Source organism: Trichechus manatus, unplaced genomic scaffold (assembly GCF_000243295.1).
Source record: "Trichechus manatus latirostris isolate Lorelei unplaced genomic scaffold, TriManLat1.0 scaffold00009, whole genome shotgun sequence".
In the NCBI taxonomy this organism is placed as follows: domain Eukaryota; kingdom Metazoa; phylum Chordata; class Mammalia; order Sirenia; family Trichechidae; genus Trichechus; species Trichechus manatus.
In genome coordinates, this window is record NW_004443945.1 from 17,636,551 (window position 1) to 17,649,896 (window position 13,346).

Here is a 13,346-nt window from a genome sequence, read left to right on the forward strand (position 1 = left end):
ACATAGTCATTATGGTACAGCATTTACAATCTAAGCTAGACTGTCCTGATTCATGCAAATCTTTAAATCAGTACGTGTGTGAGAGCATCCATGTATGTCATTTCTCTTCTGGTGTTAGTTGTATAGTTGTTTCATGCTTTTGAAATGGGTGCAGTGTGTTGTTTCATGCCCCTTTTTCCTCTTTCCTCCTTCCCCAGTGCCATGGAAAGTCATTCTCTCCTCAATCCCAACCTTCAGCAAGGTGAAGGAGTCCTCTCCAGCTTCCGAACCACATGGCAGGAGTTTGTAGAGGATCTGGGCTTCTGGCGGGTGTTGCTCTTGATCTTTGTCATTGCGTTGCTGTCCCTTGGCATTGCCTACTACGTGAGTGGGGTGCTACCCTTCGTGGAAAACCAGCCTGAACTGGTGCATTAAAGAAGCTCATGGGAGAAGAGGAGTCAAATGCTCATTTCTTGGCTTCTAATATTTGTTCTCAGTTTGTCAGAATTCTTCTCTTAGTGCAAGGCAGTGAAAGCTGCACTTTTTTTGTTGTTGTTGCATTTTTACTTGTCATCCTTTTAGGAGCCCTGGTGGTGCAGTGGTTAAAATGTTAAGCTGCCAACCAAAAGGTCGGCAGTTCTAACCCATCAGCCACTCCATGGAAGACAGATGTGGCAGTCTGCTTCCATAAAGATTTATAGCCTTGGAAACCCTATGGGGCATTTCTACCCTGTCCTGTTGGGTCTCTATGAGTCAGAATGGACTCGATGGCAGTGAATTTGGTGGGTCATCCTTTTAGAATAATGATGTGTACGTCTGAACTAACTACACACTGTAGTCAAATATACTTCATTCTAAAGCTACCTCTGACTCAGCCTGACTTCTTAGGAAAGCTTTGATAAAAACAGAAATTACTAGAGATGGAAAATATTACTAGAGATGAAAAATAAAGGATGAGGTTAGGAATCCCTTGCTATAGAAACCTTACCCTAATATAGGACCAATTAAATTGAAGTGTTCAAAAAGAAAAAGGTGTTTTTATATGGCTTGTTTTTGTTGGTATGTGTTTGCTTATGTGTATTTAATTTTTTCAAGATCCCCTTTTCTTTCTTACTTTCTCTGAGGATGGGGCAAAAGTGAAACATTCATTTCAGCTTAAAACTTGAAGCACTTTTTTCAAACCCTGTACAGCAAATTAGTGTTGTTAGAGTCTGTTTGGTTTATTTTAATATTTTGAAATCTAGTCACAAACCAAACTGAACTTTTGAAAGTGAGCCTATTTTCTTCCACAATGATTGATTTAATCTTATATTTATTTGTTTTAAAGACCATGTTGATTTTATGTAAATTGCTTTGCCTTTTGTTTATATCTGTGAAATGTAAACTTGAAGAGTTCATTTTTTGTTCACTTTTCAACTTCTCCTAGTATTTTATTTCAAAGGTATCTTATTCACAAAAAATAGTCAGAAAACCCTTTTTCTACTCAGTAGTTAGCAGTGGAAAATAATTCTGATACTTAACTGTTACTATAATTCTGTAATGCTATTATTTTAGAGAAAAAATTAGTTCTGTAAGTTAGCTGTGTTGTCACAATTGTATCATAGTTCATAATTATCTGATTGTATGGGCAGTCCCGTTTAGAGGCCCTGTTAGAATTTTCATAACAATACATGCATGTCAGTAAATCTCTGATAGCAGGAAGTGATGGGGTATTTCTGAGTTAACAGTGCTGAACAGTATTGTACTGGGAATCGTAATCTCTTTATGAATTATGTAAATTGAGATCTGGCCCCCAAACTTATGTTGCCACGTTCAGCAATATGTTCTAAGGCCTCTTTTGTTAATAATTCTGCAGTGTATAAATCACATTCTCGTGTTATTAAAAAAAAGAATGTGAAGGCTTGATAATGATTCATTGGGTGAAGTCAGAAAATTATAGTGAAAAAACTGATAATTTTATTTTTTAGAACAAAGGCATTAAAAATACTGCTAGAATTAGAATTGTTGCTAGAATTAGAAATTATAGTTACAGAATTGCTGTTTCTATGATTTTTTTTCTTTTTGATATTTTTTCTTTTTATGTATCTAGTATTGAGGCTTTTTCTTTTATGTGGCTTTATCCTCTTAAAGAGGTCCTTTAAAATTCTCAATTAACTGGCTGCTTTAGGATCAGCTTCGGGAGTCTTGCTTTTAGGTTAAATACAAACAAAATAAATTATGGTTGGTGTAGATACTGCAGAAACAGCTGGCATTAGAAGGGAAAACACCAGAGCAACTCAAATTTGAAGTATATTCAGAATGAAGGCTGTGGAATTAGCTTGATAATTGTTTGTAAATCTAAACAGATATGCAAAGTTGGTCAATATATGTAAATATATTTGCATTTTTTAAAGTTTTAAGAGTAATTTTTTTTAAGTGCTGATTTCTTTGTATTGTATTCTCTGCATTTAGTAATATCACCAATAAATGTGTTTCTAAATCCCTTAATCACAATATAGTGCATTATTGTTTTCTTTTAATTTAGGAATTTTATAATGGATTGCAATTGGCTGTTTAAAAACCAACAAGCTTCTTTTCAAACCTAATGTAATAGTATATCGAATTTGTTAATGATGAATTTTACCTGAACCCTGTGATATTAGAAAACCTCTTACTGCAAATAACCACCCTTCCCATATGACTTAGATAAGACTCATGGGTGTCCTTTGTTTACCTGTGACAAGGCCAGGCACAGACCCTCCAGATTCCTATTCCTTGCCTCATAAATGAGTTGCTTGTCCCCACTGATCTGTCAGGAACAAAATATTTTGTTAACCATACTTCAGTTAAGCTTCTCTCCTTCCCCCAAGTCCCTGAACTTTGGCCCATTCTCAGCTTTATTTGATAAGCTTCATGTATGTTTGCCTTATAAATGCTTTGAAACTAATTTGGATGAATTTTTTTGTGGATTTAAGCGTGATAGTAACTACCATGATTAGGCATCTTCTAGTTATTTATATTTATGCAAGTCGTACTGATTGCATCTTTACAGCCCCTCCCATCTCTCACCCTCCAGTACTACATTTCCTCATCTTAATAGATAAGGAAACTGACAAAGGGAGGGTTAAGTAGCTTGTCCACAGTCAAACAGCTAGGCAATAGTGGAGCAGGAATTCCAGACTGAGGTTCTATCACCAGTGACAACTTTGCTTTCTCCTGCCCCACTGTCTGTCCTGGATCTAGCAATGGAACCATGTTTATGTATGGTCTCCCTGCTCTCGTCACAGCCACACGTTACTAAATGTTCCACTTCCATGTCTATGTACTTATCTTTTCCTCCTCCACCATTTTTCTGCATCCCCTCCAGTGCTGGTAATCTTCAAAAGTCAAGCTCAAACTGGCATTTTCGGAAAACCTCCCATGGTTAACCACGTCTGACTGCCTGCTTCTCTGCCTTTCATTTCCTCATCACTTACCTACTCAGTTTTATTACATTTATTTTGCATTTCTTGACCTGTTCCTCTGTAAACATGTGGTTTAATGGCTTTTTCTTTTTTTCTCATTTGTCTCTAATTATAAGCTTCATGAAAGCATGGACTTAGTCTGTTTTTTACTCCCCTATCTGTTTACAGTGCATTCTGCAGTACTCTTATACACAAATACTGATTATATCGGCACCTAACAACAACATCACTTTTTCACCTGTAGTTATATTTTTTTCTTTTTAGATTAAATTGCCTTTTTAAAAAAATAATATTGTGTTTAAGGTGAAAGTTTACACAGCAAAGTAAGTTCCCATTTAACGATTTCTACACAAATTATTCAGTGATAGTGGTTACATTTTTCACAATGTGTCATCCTTCTCATTCATTCTGTTCTAGTTTTTCCATTTCCAGTACTCTAGTTTCCCTGCACTCTTACCTTCTCATCTTTAGAGTGATTTTAGACCATTTGGTCTCATATAGATGATTTTTTTAAAAGGAGCTCATTACTCTTAGGTGATATTCTTTGTTTTGTGAGCCAGTCTGTTACTTAGCTAAAAGGTGACCTCAAAGGATAATTTCAGTTTAAGGTTGAAAGAGTATCTCAGTATCTCAGTAGTCTCAGGGAGTCCTCTAGTTTCAACCAGTTCATTAAGTCTGGACTTTTTAAGAATTTGAGTTCTGGTCCACAATTTTCTCCCATTCTATGAATTGCCTTTTAACTTTCATGTTTCCTCCAACAAAACTGCATGTGTGAACTTTGCCGATCATTCTTCTTCCAAAACGTGCCTGCCATTTGACAGAAGGAACTGTACAGTCTCAGACTGTAGCTCCTTTACATAAAGAACAGGCAAGCTTTCAACCAGCACAGCCTACCACAGGTTTATTTATACCACTTGGTATAGATGTCCACCAGGAACAATATTCTTTTTTGTTGTTGTTACTTTTTGTTTTTAACCAGGCCTGTCTTTGACTTTGTGAAATTGTTTATATATCAGAGTGCTTTCAGCTACAAGAAACAAAAATCCACCCAACTACCATTACTGAATGTTTTGATCAAAGATTCTATAGAGTAATCCTGATCAAAAGGGGGAAATGTGTAAGAGAATTTCAAATTCTCATGGTATTTCGACTTCCTGGAGCTATTGAGGCTGCATGAATGCCCAAAACTATTGTCCTGAAATAGTCTTTAAACTTAAACCAACCTTAAACCAAAAATATCTCCTAAAGTCTTCTTTAAATCAAACAGTAGTTTAACTTAATTAGTAAAGAATGTCTGCTTTGAGCATCGTGCTCTTTAAGAACTATCTATATGGATTCAAACTGACAATAGCAACTCAAAAAATTAGACAAGAAACTTAGGGGGCAGTGAGTTTATGTTAATGGGGGAGGAACAATTCAGAAAAGGAGGGTTAGAATGGTCGCACAACTCAAAGAATGTAATCAATGTCACTGAATTGTACATGTAGAAATTGTTGAATTGGTGTATGTTCTACTGTGTATATTCTAAACAACAAGGAAATTTTTAAAAATCCAAAATCAGAGGTGCTAACATAAGGAAACATATTGGTTAAGGTAATGAAGTTCAGAAGTAGGGTGGACCTGGAGGGTGACTGAGTACAAAGTTTCTAGCTCAGTTTACTGTGCTACTGTTGGCTCTGTCGTCTTCTGTTGATCTCATTGTCCAGCTGGTTCTGAAGTGAGTCTAGCGTTTTCAGGCCTCACATCCGTATATAACCATGTAGGGAAGACGAGGCTGTCTTTCCTGTAGCTCTTTCCTAGGAAACTTTCCTGCAAAGCCCCCGGGAAATTTCCTCTATGTTTTGTTGGCTGATACTAGATCATGTACCCTATTTCCAAACCAGCCATTGCCATGCACTGGTTGACTTAGACCTGGACTGATGAACCAGTCATTGGCTGGAGGTGGATTTGGTACAATTAATATGATTGGCATGGACCAGTGGTTTTCAATGAAGCGTAGAACTAACTCATGGGGACTTTTTACAAGTTTGGTTGTCATGATGTTTGTAGGTACTGCTGGCAGTTAGTGGGCAAGGGCTATGGATGTGTTATGTCCAGCAGTACGTGGGATAGTCAAGCACAATAGAGAATTGTTCTGTATCCCACATAATTTTTCAGTGTTCTGTTAGACATTCATGTGGGGAAAAAAACTGTTCAAATAATCTGAGTCCAAAGCCAATTCCATTTTACATTAAAAGCAAAAAAAAAAAATTTTTTTTTGTACGGCTTTAATGTACCCTGAAATTTCCAAGAATATAATCACCAGATAAATTGAGGAAAGATTGTACTTTGTTTTGTTCAAAACTTGGCCATGAGTTGACAAGAAAAAATCACTGATAGCAGTGCTGCTAATGGTTATTGAGTCACCAACATAATTACGTATAGGTACAAGCATCTGATGACTTACCTGTATCTGCTAGTAGTGCCTGAACATTTAAATACTGAAATACATATTTTATTGTAAGTTACTTTTTCTTTAAAGGAGCCCTGGTGGCACAATGGTTACGTGTTTGGCTGCTTAACCAAAAGGTTGGCAGTTTGAACCGACCCAGAAGCTCCACGGGAGAAAGACCTGGCAATCTGCTTCTGTAAAGATTACAGCCAACAAAATCCTGTGGGGCAGTTCTACTCTGTCACATAGGGTCGCTATGAGTCGAAATCAGCTCAACAGCACCTAACAATAACTTTTCCTTTAATTTACCTTTATGTTACGTATGGCACTTTATGGATTTCAGCAAACGTTGCTTCCTTTTATCTGGGGCCCATAATACAGCTTATTTTTCTTAATCACTCTGGTGTACCTTTTCCAAATAGTTTGTTTTGGAGGGTACACCAGGGAGTAACATTTCTCAAAATTCGTAGAACAGTAGCCAGCATCTGGTGAAGCTACCCTTTGAAGTTGTTGAGGCTGAAACCATTGCAGCTGTGCTAGATGAAGTAGAACTTTGAGACAAAGCCTTTGTGCTCCGAAGTGGATTCAAGATATTTTCCAGGGAGGGCCTTGGCCTTGCCATGCATACTGTCTTGAGTTCCCTCATAGCAGGGCTTTGAACCAGTTCTTTCGGTTCGAACCCCTGCTGAGAATTTTCATTTCTACCTCTAGATATACTGAATCAGAATCTACATTTTAACAAGATCCCCAGTTAGTGTTATGTGTAATAAATTTTGATAACCACTGCTCTATTAGTGTGGGAGAAAGATGTGGCCGTCTGCTTCTGTAAATATTTACAGCCTTGGAAACCTTACGGGGCAGTTCCACTCTGTCCTTTAGGGTCGCTATGAGTCGAAATCAACTTGACAGCAGTAGGTTTGGTTTTGATATGGCTCTACTAGTGGTTCTCAGAATTGCTCCCTAACGAGCAGCATTAGCATCACCTGGGAACTTGTTAGAAATGCAAATTGTCAGCAGGGTTTCAAACTGGAACAAATCAGTTTGAAGCCTTGCCTCAAAGTTCAGATAGGCTGGCATTCTGTTTAGTTGTTCATCCTTGAACTTTTCACATCACAACTGGGCATCTCCGGCCTTAGGTGTGGGATTCCACATTCATTTGACAACAGAAATTTGGCCTCACTCCAGTTAGATGTCAGGGAATACTATCTGGAGTTCTTTGTCACCCAATAGTCATCAAATATTTAGCTGATAACAATATTTAGCGAGAACTACTTGGAGGAGGTTTTAGATCAACACTGTTCAATTGTACTTTCTACAGTGATGGAAATTTTTCTGTATCTGTGCTGTCCAATACAGTAGCCATGAGCCACTTAAATTAAAAATTCAGATCTTCATTCTCACTAGCCACATTTCTAGTGCTCAGTAGCCACATTTGGATATTGTATTGGTCAGTGCAGATATAGAATATTTCCACTTTTGCAAAAGTTCTCTTGAACAGCGCTATTCTAAAAGTCTTCCTTGGCATCAAGTCAGATCATGTAGAGATAGATACCTGGACTGTATTTTGTCAGTGCCCACCCCAGTTGCTTTTCCTGAACTTTTCAGTTGTAGGTGGTGACACTAGATACATAGTGCTTACTAACTCATTTAATCCTCCCAAATACTACTGGTATCCCCACCTTACAGTTAGGAAAACAAAGGCACTTGAGGCAGGCTTGAATGACTTCCCCAAGGTCACACAGCTAGTCAGTGGCACAACTGGGATTTGAAACCAGGCAGCCTGGCACTGGAGTTTCCTCTCCTAACCATCGTGCTGTGATGCCTACCTCTGCTCAGTTGTGATGCCATCATCCTAAAGTGAAAATTGTGTTAAAGACTAGCCCCACGGACCTGGCCATTGCATCTATTCTAAGGAAAGTTACCGAGGTTGCTGTTGGTACAGTTCCTCTTTTTTAAGACCCATGAGGAGGAAGTTTTGCTTCTTACAACCACAAATAGTTGCATTTCTGCTGAGCAACTACTCTACATACGTCTTATGTTCTCTATGAATTACGTCATTGATCCAGTAGAACTCCTCTTCCACATTGTATACTGAAAAGCTTAATACCAAATTTGGGTCCCACCAAAAGAAATTTTATGGTAATTTATTACCTCATCCTTGGGTTATTTTATGTCCTCAACTTTAGCTTTTTATTTTGCTTTTCAAAATACCTACTTTTTATTTATGCTATTCAGTATCATTTAAGTCCTCTTAAATTGTTTCAGATCACGATAGGAGATGGATAGTTAGACAGTTGTTAATATGAATTGATTGGACTAGCACAAAGCTATCTCAATTTCTGGAAACAAACAGCAGAAAATGTTCTGGCCTTTTACAAATGGAAACGGTACTTTGTTGCCGCCTATTTAAAATGCAATTACGGTTTCTGGCACACCTGTAATTGTCAGTTTACCTTATTTATGTGTCTCCCTTTGTTCCAAAAGGGATTTAAGTTCACCTTTAATTTCAACCAGACTCTGCCATTTTTCTTGGTGCCAGTAGGATCTGAAGGAGAGCTGCTGGAGCGACGCCCAGGAGGCTCAGGACCTCAGGCCGTAGTATTAACAGGAGCCTCTTGGCTTGCTGCTTCCCTGGACCTCCACAGGAGTTGCCTCAAGTAAGCCCCTCTGGGATCTGAACTCTACTCTCCTTTGCATTGAGTTCTTCAAGATTTATTGAAAGGATCTGTTTTTATTGTCTGTCTCTTGCAACAGTTTGTTTGCCTCCACTAGTGACAGTAGTGCAAGGTTCTTGTTAAATTACTGTCCTAGAAGTTTTCAGATTTATAGAATCTCAGGCTGCATAAGCTGCAAAGAAATAAAGGGCACAGATGACCAGTACGTGCCGATGGGCAGTTGCCAGCCATGAAAGATGATTAAAGACTCCTGTGACAGGATAAACCTATTCAAGGGATGGGCCAGAAGCAATAGGGTCATGAGACAATGCCCTTGCAATAAGGTACATACTGGTTTAAGCAACACACTGTCCAAACCTCTCAGCAGCCCCCATCAGGATTTATCAAGTCCAAAAGTCCTAAACTTTGAACAAACTCAAACTTTCTTTGAAAATGGGTAATGCCAGTTGGCAGGTGAAGGTGACAGACAGCTCCTGACCTGTTTTGTGAATAAGCATTTTCATCCTGTAACATGCTTGTTCTTAATTTGTTGGCATTGCCTAACCAGGGACAATTAAAAAGAATCAGTGGCCACTTTTGGGGTTCTTTTCACCTGGGCAAATTGTTTTTTTTTTCTGCACAGCAAATTAAAAACTAAGGGCCTCGAATTAAACAATCTCAGTAAAGTGCTTATTTTAATTGTTTGTATTTGAATTTTTGTTTAAACTTCCTAACAACAGTTTTTTAAATCAATGACCACTGTTAAGTACTTTCCAATTAGATAAACTAGGATGTTCAAAATAAGCGACTAGGTCTCTAGCCAGCAAAATGAATTAGGTTCAGAAGAAATGAAACCAGGTTTCGTATGGTTGTTACAGAGGATTCCCAGGAGATGAACTTCCTGCTTAGAATTTTATTTGACTCTGAGAAACCAAAATTTCAACCTAATTCTTAACATCCTTAATAAATGAGCCTGGATTTACCCCTACCAGGACACTCATTTGGGGTTCATATTCAAAATATTATAAACTGAATATACTAGAAGTAATTCGGAATTTCAGCAATCACTTTAAGGAAATGGGTTTCCATTGCTCTGTCTTTTCTTCCCACTTTGGGAAATGAGTTCCTATTTTTCCTGTCTTTTCGTTCCTCTGGGGAACTTTTGTTTAATACTCAGGTTTTGTCAGAAGGGCCTGATACCCCTCCAACTGGGACTCTGGCAAATTAATGAACTTATCTAGGACCTGTTTTTTTGTTAAATCAGGTTGATCTTACCCCAAGATTACTGTATACCTTTAAGAAACTGGGTTCCCTATATCTTTGTCTTGTGTAATGTTGAATGAAGGTTTTGAGCTGGCCTCACAGACCAGTGAATTTATGTCGTCTTTCTGTCTCGTTTTGTGGAAGCCATGAATGACAGTTACTAGGTTTTTTTCTCGTAAAGCATGCAAAAGACGGAGTTATGAAAATATAATAATTTCCTACCTCTGGACGGCACTATGAGATTATAGTATTTCTTCAAAGAACTATGAACAAACTCTCTATTATAGAGGAATTCTGAGAAACCAAAATATAGAAATCCCAATGAGACACACCTGAACTGGTCTGGGGAAATGTTTCCACCCCTAGCCAGAGACTTAGGGTTATATCCATATCAATGAATTGGTCGGGGTGAGCAGGCACTTTGTAATTTCCAAAACCAATTGATAAAATCTTGAAGGGCTAAATTCAGATTGGGGAAAGTATGGGAAATGGTAAAAGTTTGAATATTTAAACAAACTTTATTTCAACAGTAATTACGTTTTGTGGTATATAGGCTTAAAGTAATTTCCAAGATCTTTTAGGTAACTTACTAATATTAATTGAATTAATAGATATTTGTTATAATTTAAGTTTATATATTTTTGCTTTCTGTGCCACAGAGAAAGGAGATATATATATATATGTATATACATATACATACACACAGTCCGGTCTGCTAATGAGTGTGTTCATTTTTCCCACTTAAAGGGTTGTACCATAAGAGATATGCAACAAAAACAATGTTTAAAAAGTTTATAAAAAGGGAATTTATTTGATAATGTTCAAAGTTTTTATCTGTTGCGGCTAAAATCTGATGGGTTAATTTATGAGATTTTTAAGAGTTTGAATGTCAAATAGCACACAGAGCAAAGAACTGGGTTTCTCACTGTTAAAATAACAAAATTTTCTTTAATTACTGGGTTGAAGAATTAATTTATTCTTTGTGTAATCTGCCTCAAAGGCAAGGGTTCAGCATCTCACTAGGATAAATTCCTGAGTCGAAAACCAAGCCACGTGGCTTTAAAGAAGCCAAGGGTTTTTTTTCCTTTAAAATCTTTGATAAAATAACTGTTGTTCCTCAGTGACCTATAATAAACGTCTGACAACATTGAAACTTCATGAAAAGCCACAAAGGGATTTGTTCCTGTTTTGCAAGGAAAAAAATGCTAGAAAAAATATAATAATAAGGCTTATTTAATGTGTTGAGTTACATGAAACATTTGGCCAAGTCAAGAGAAGTGCCTGATTTTCTTTGGATTAAAAATTTATGTGCTAATGTTTCCCCTTATGTTATTGCCTCATATTAGGCCACAAATGCATACTATTATGTCATAGTTTTATTATTATTTTTATTGCTAACTTGGTTGCAACTTTATTTCTTTTGAATCTAACATCATCAATGCCAGTAGTTTAACTGGGAAATTCACATCATTTACCCATGGAGTTTTTTGTTTTGTTTTTTACATTTTATCATTTTTTTAAGGTTATGAATTATCAAACGTGGAAGCTACTTGATTATTCAGGAAGATGTTAAAAATAGTACCCTCAGCTTTGTTGTTGGCTGATCAAAGCTCTCCAGGTAGTTCTGATGCTCACTCAAGTTTAAGAACCACTGCTGCAGTGTCATGGAGTTTAGGCTACAGTAAAACATCCCTGTAAAAGAAATCATCCTCCATAACTTTGATTGTAACCCTGACATTAAACAGAATTTTATTCAGCTGTTTAGAGACTTGATAATCTTGTATATTCTTAGTATACCCTGACTGTATAGTATTATGTTTCAAGATTATCGTGCATTATATCTAAAGCTCTTTAAAAATAAGACTAATCATTATGTTTTGTCTGCAGTTTTTTTAAATTAACTTTATTTAGATTTTCATTAGTTTTGTAATTAATTCCATCAAGGCTTTTGCTTTTAAGAAATGTCATTAATATTGTATAAGACCACCACTGTAAGAACTCAAGAAAAGGTTTAAACACAGAAGAAAACATTCTTTGATGGTTATGAGGGTGGGGAAGGAGGGGGAGGGTTATTTACTAACCAGATAGTAGACAAGAATTATCTTAGGTGAAGGGAAGGACAGCACTCACTACAGGGGAAGTCAGCACAACTGGACTAAACCAAAGCTAAAAAGTTTCCTGAATAAAATCAAACACTTTGAGGGACAGAGTAGCAGGGGTAGGGGTCTGGGGACCATGCTTTCAGGGGACATCTATGTCAACTGGCATAACAAAGCTTATTAAGAACATGTTCTGCATCCTACTTTGGTGAGTGGCATCTGGGGTCTTAAAAGCTTGCAAGCAGCCATCTAAGATGCATCAATTAGTCCCAACCACCTGGAGTAAAGGAGAATGAAGAACAGCAAAGACACCAGAGACTTCATCAGCCTGAGACCAGAACTAGATGGTGCCCGGCTACCACCAATGACCACCCTGACAGTGAACACAACAGAGAGTCCCTGATGGAGCAGGAGAAAGGTGGGGTGCAGAACTCAAATTTGAGTAAGAAGACCAGATTTAATGGTCTGACTGAGACTGTAGGAACCCCGGAAAGCATGGCCCCTGGATTCTCTATCAGCCCAGAAGTAAAACAATTTCTGAGGCCAACTCTTCAGACAGGGATTGGACTGGACTGTGGGACATAAAGTGATACTCATGAGGAGTGTCCCTCTTAGCTCAAGTAGATACAAGAGACTAAATGGGCAGCTTCTGTCCAGAGGTGAATGGGAAGGCAGAGAGGGTTAGGAGTTGGTTGAATGGACATGGGGAATCGGGTGGAAAGGAGGAGTATGCAGTCACAGTATGGGGAGAGCAATTAGAGTCACATAACTATGTATAAATTTTTGCATGGGAAAAAAAGAAGCATTCATTAACCAAAAAAAAAAAAAAAAAGAAATGTTATTATAAGTTAATCCTGGCAATATTAAGTTTTGTTGTCTGCAGATAAGTTTGTACTTTACTGACTTGCTGAAAACACTTGACCAAAGTATTTCAACAAAAATGAACTACATCAGACTTAAATGAAGAGGACTATAATATTTCAAATGTGGACACAATTGGACTAAATCAAGATTTTCAGGACTCTTATGTAGAAACTAATGAAGTTTTCTGATTGCTCTTGATCCATAATTCCATGGAACCAAAATTAACTACATAGGACTGAGTAAACTAAAAGAATTACTATAAGGGAATTAAAACTTAGATCCACTTACCCCAACTTAAGAAGGCTAAAGCCCCTGCCTGGACTGTTAAAACCTACTGATGGACTTAAACTGAAGTTCAAACGCCCTTGTGACCAGAAGCAGATGATGTCAAAATAGATGACTCTTCCCAAGACCATGGAACAAGACTTCATGCAACCTGCTGAAATTTCTTGGACTTTGTTTCCTGATTACTGCTCAACAAGGAGGAGTCTGTGACATCACCAACACTTCCTGCTATACTTGGATAAACTCTTCAGGGGAAGTGGAACAAGATATTAAACAAATCCACCAGAAAGCTACACGGCTATATTCTATCCCTCCTATGCCTGACTTG

General features: G+C 37.5%; 1 protein-coding gene across 7 annotated transcripts in view; it reads left to right on the forward strand.

Moving 5' to 3' along the window:
* ANKRD46 (ankyrin repeat domain 46) overlaps positions 1-13,346 on the forward strand; it is a 59,939-nt gene that overhangs the window by 33,505 nt on the left and 13,088 nt on the right. For 6 of the 7 annotated variants that reach the window (XM_023726034.1, XM_004370730.2, XM_023726031.1 and 3 more), the window contains one exon: positions 198-640. The exons of the other annotated variant lie outside the window; for it this stretch is intronic. In XM_023726034.1, the coding sequence (XP_023581802.1) occupies positions 198-414 (217 nt within the window). In that variant the 3' untranslated portion in view covers positions 415-640. Of the gene's footprint in view, positions 1-197; positions 641-13,346 lie in introns of those variants that run through there. 7 annotated transcript variants of the gene reach the window in all.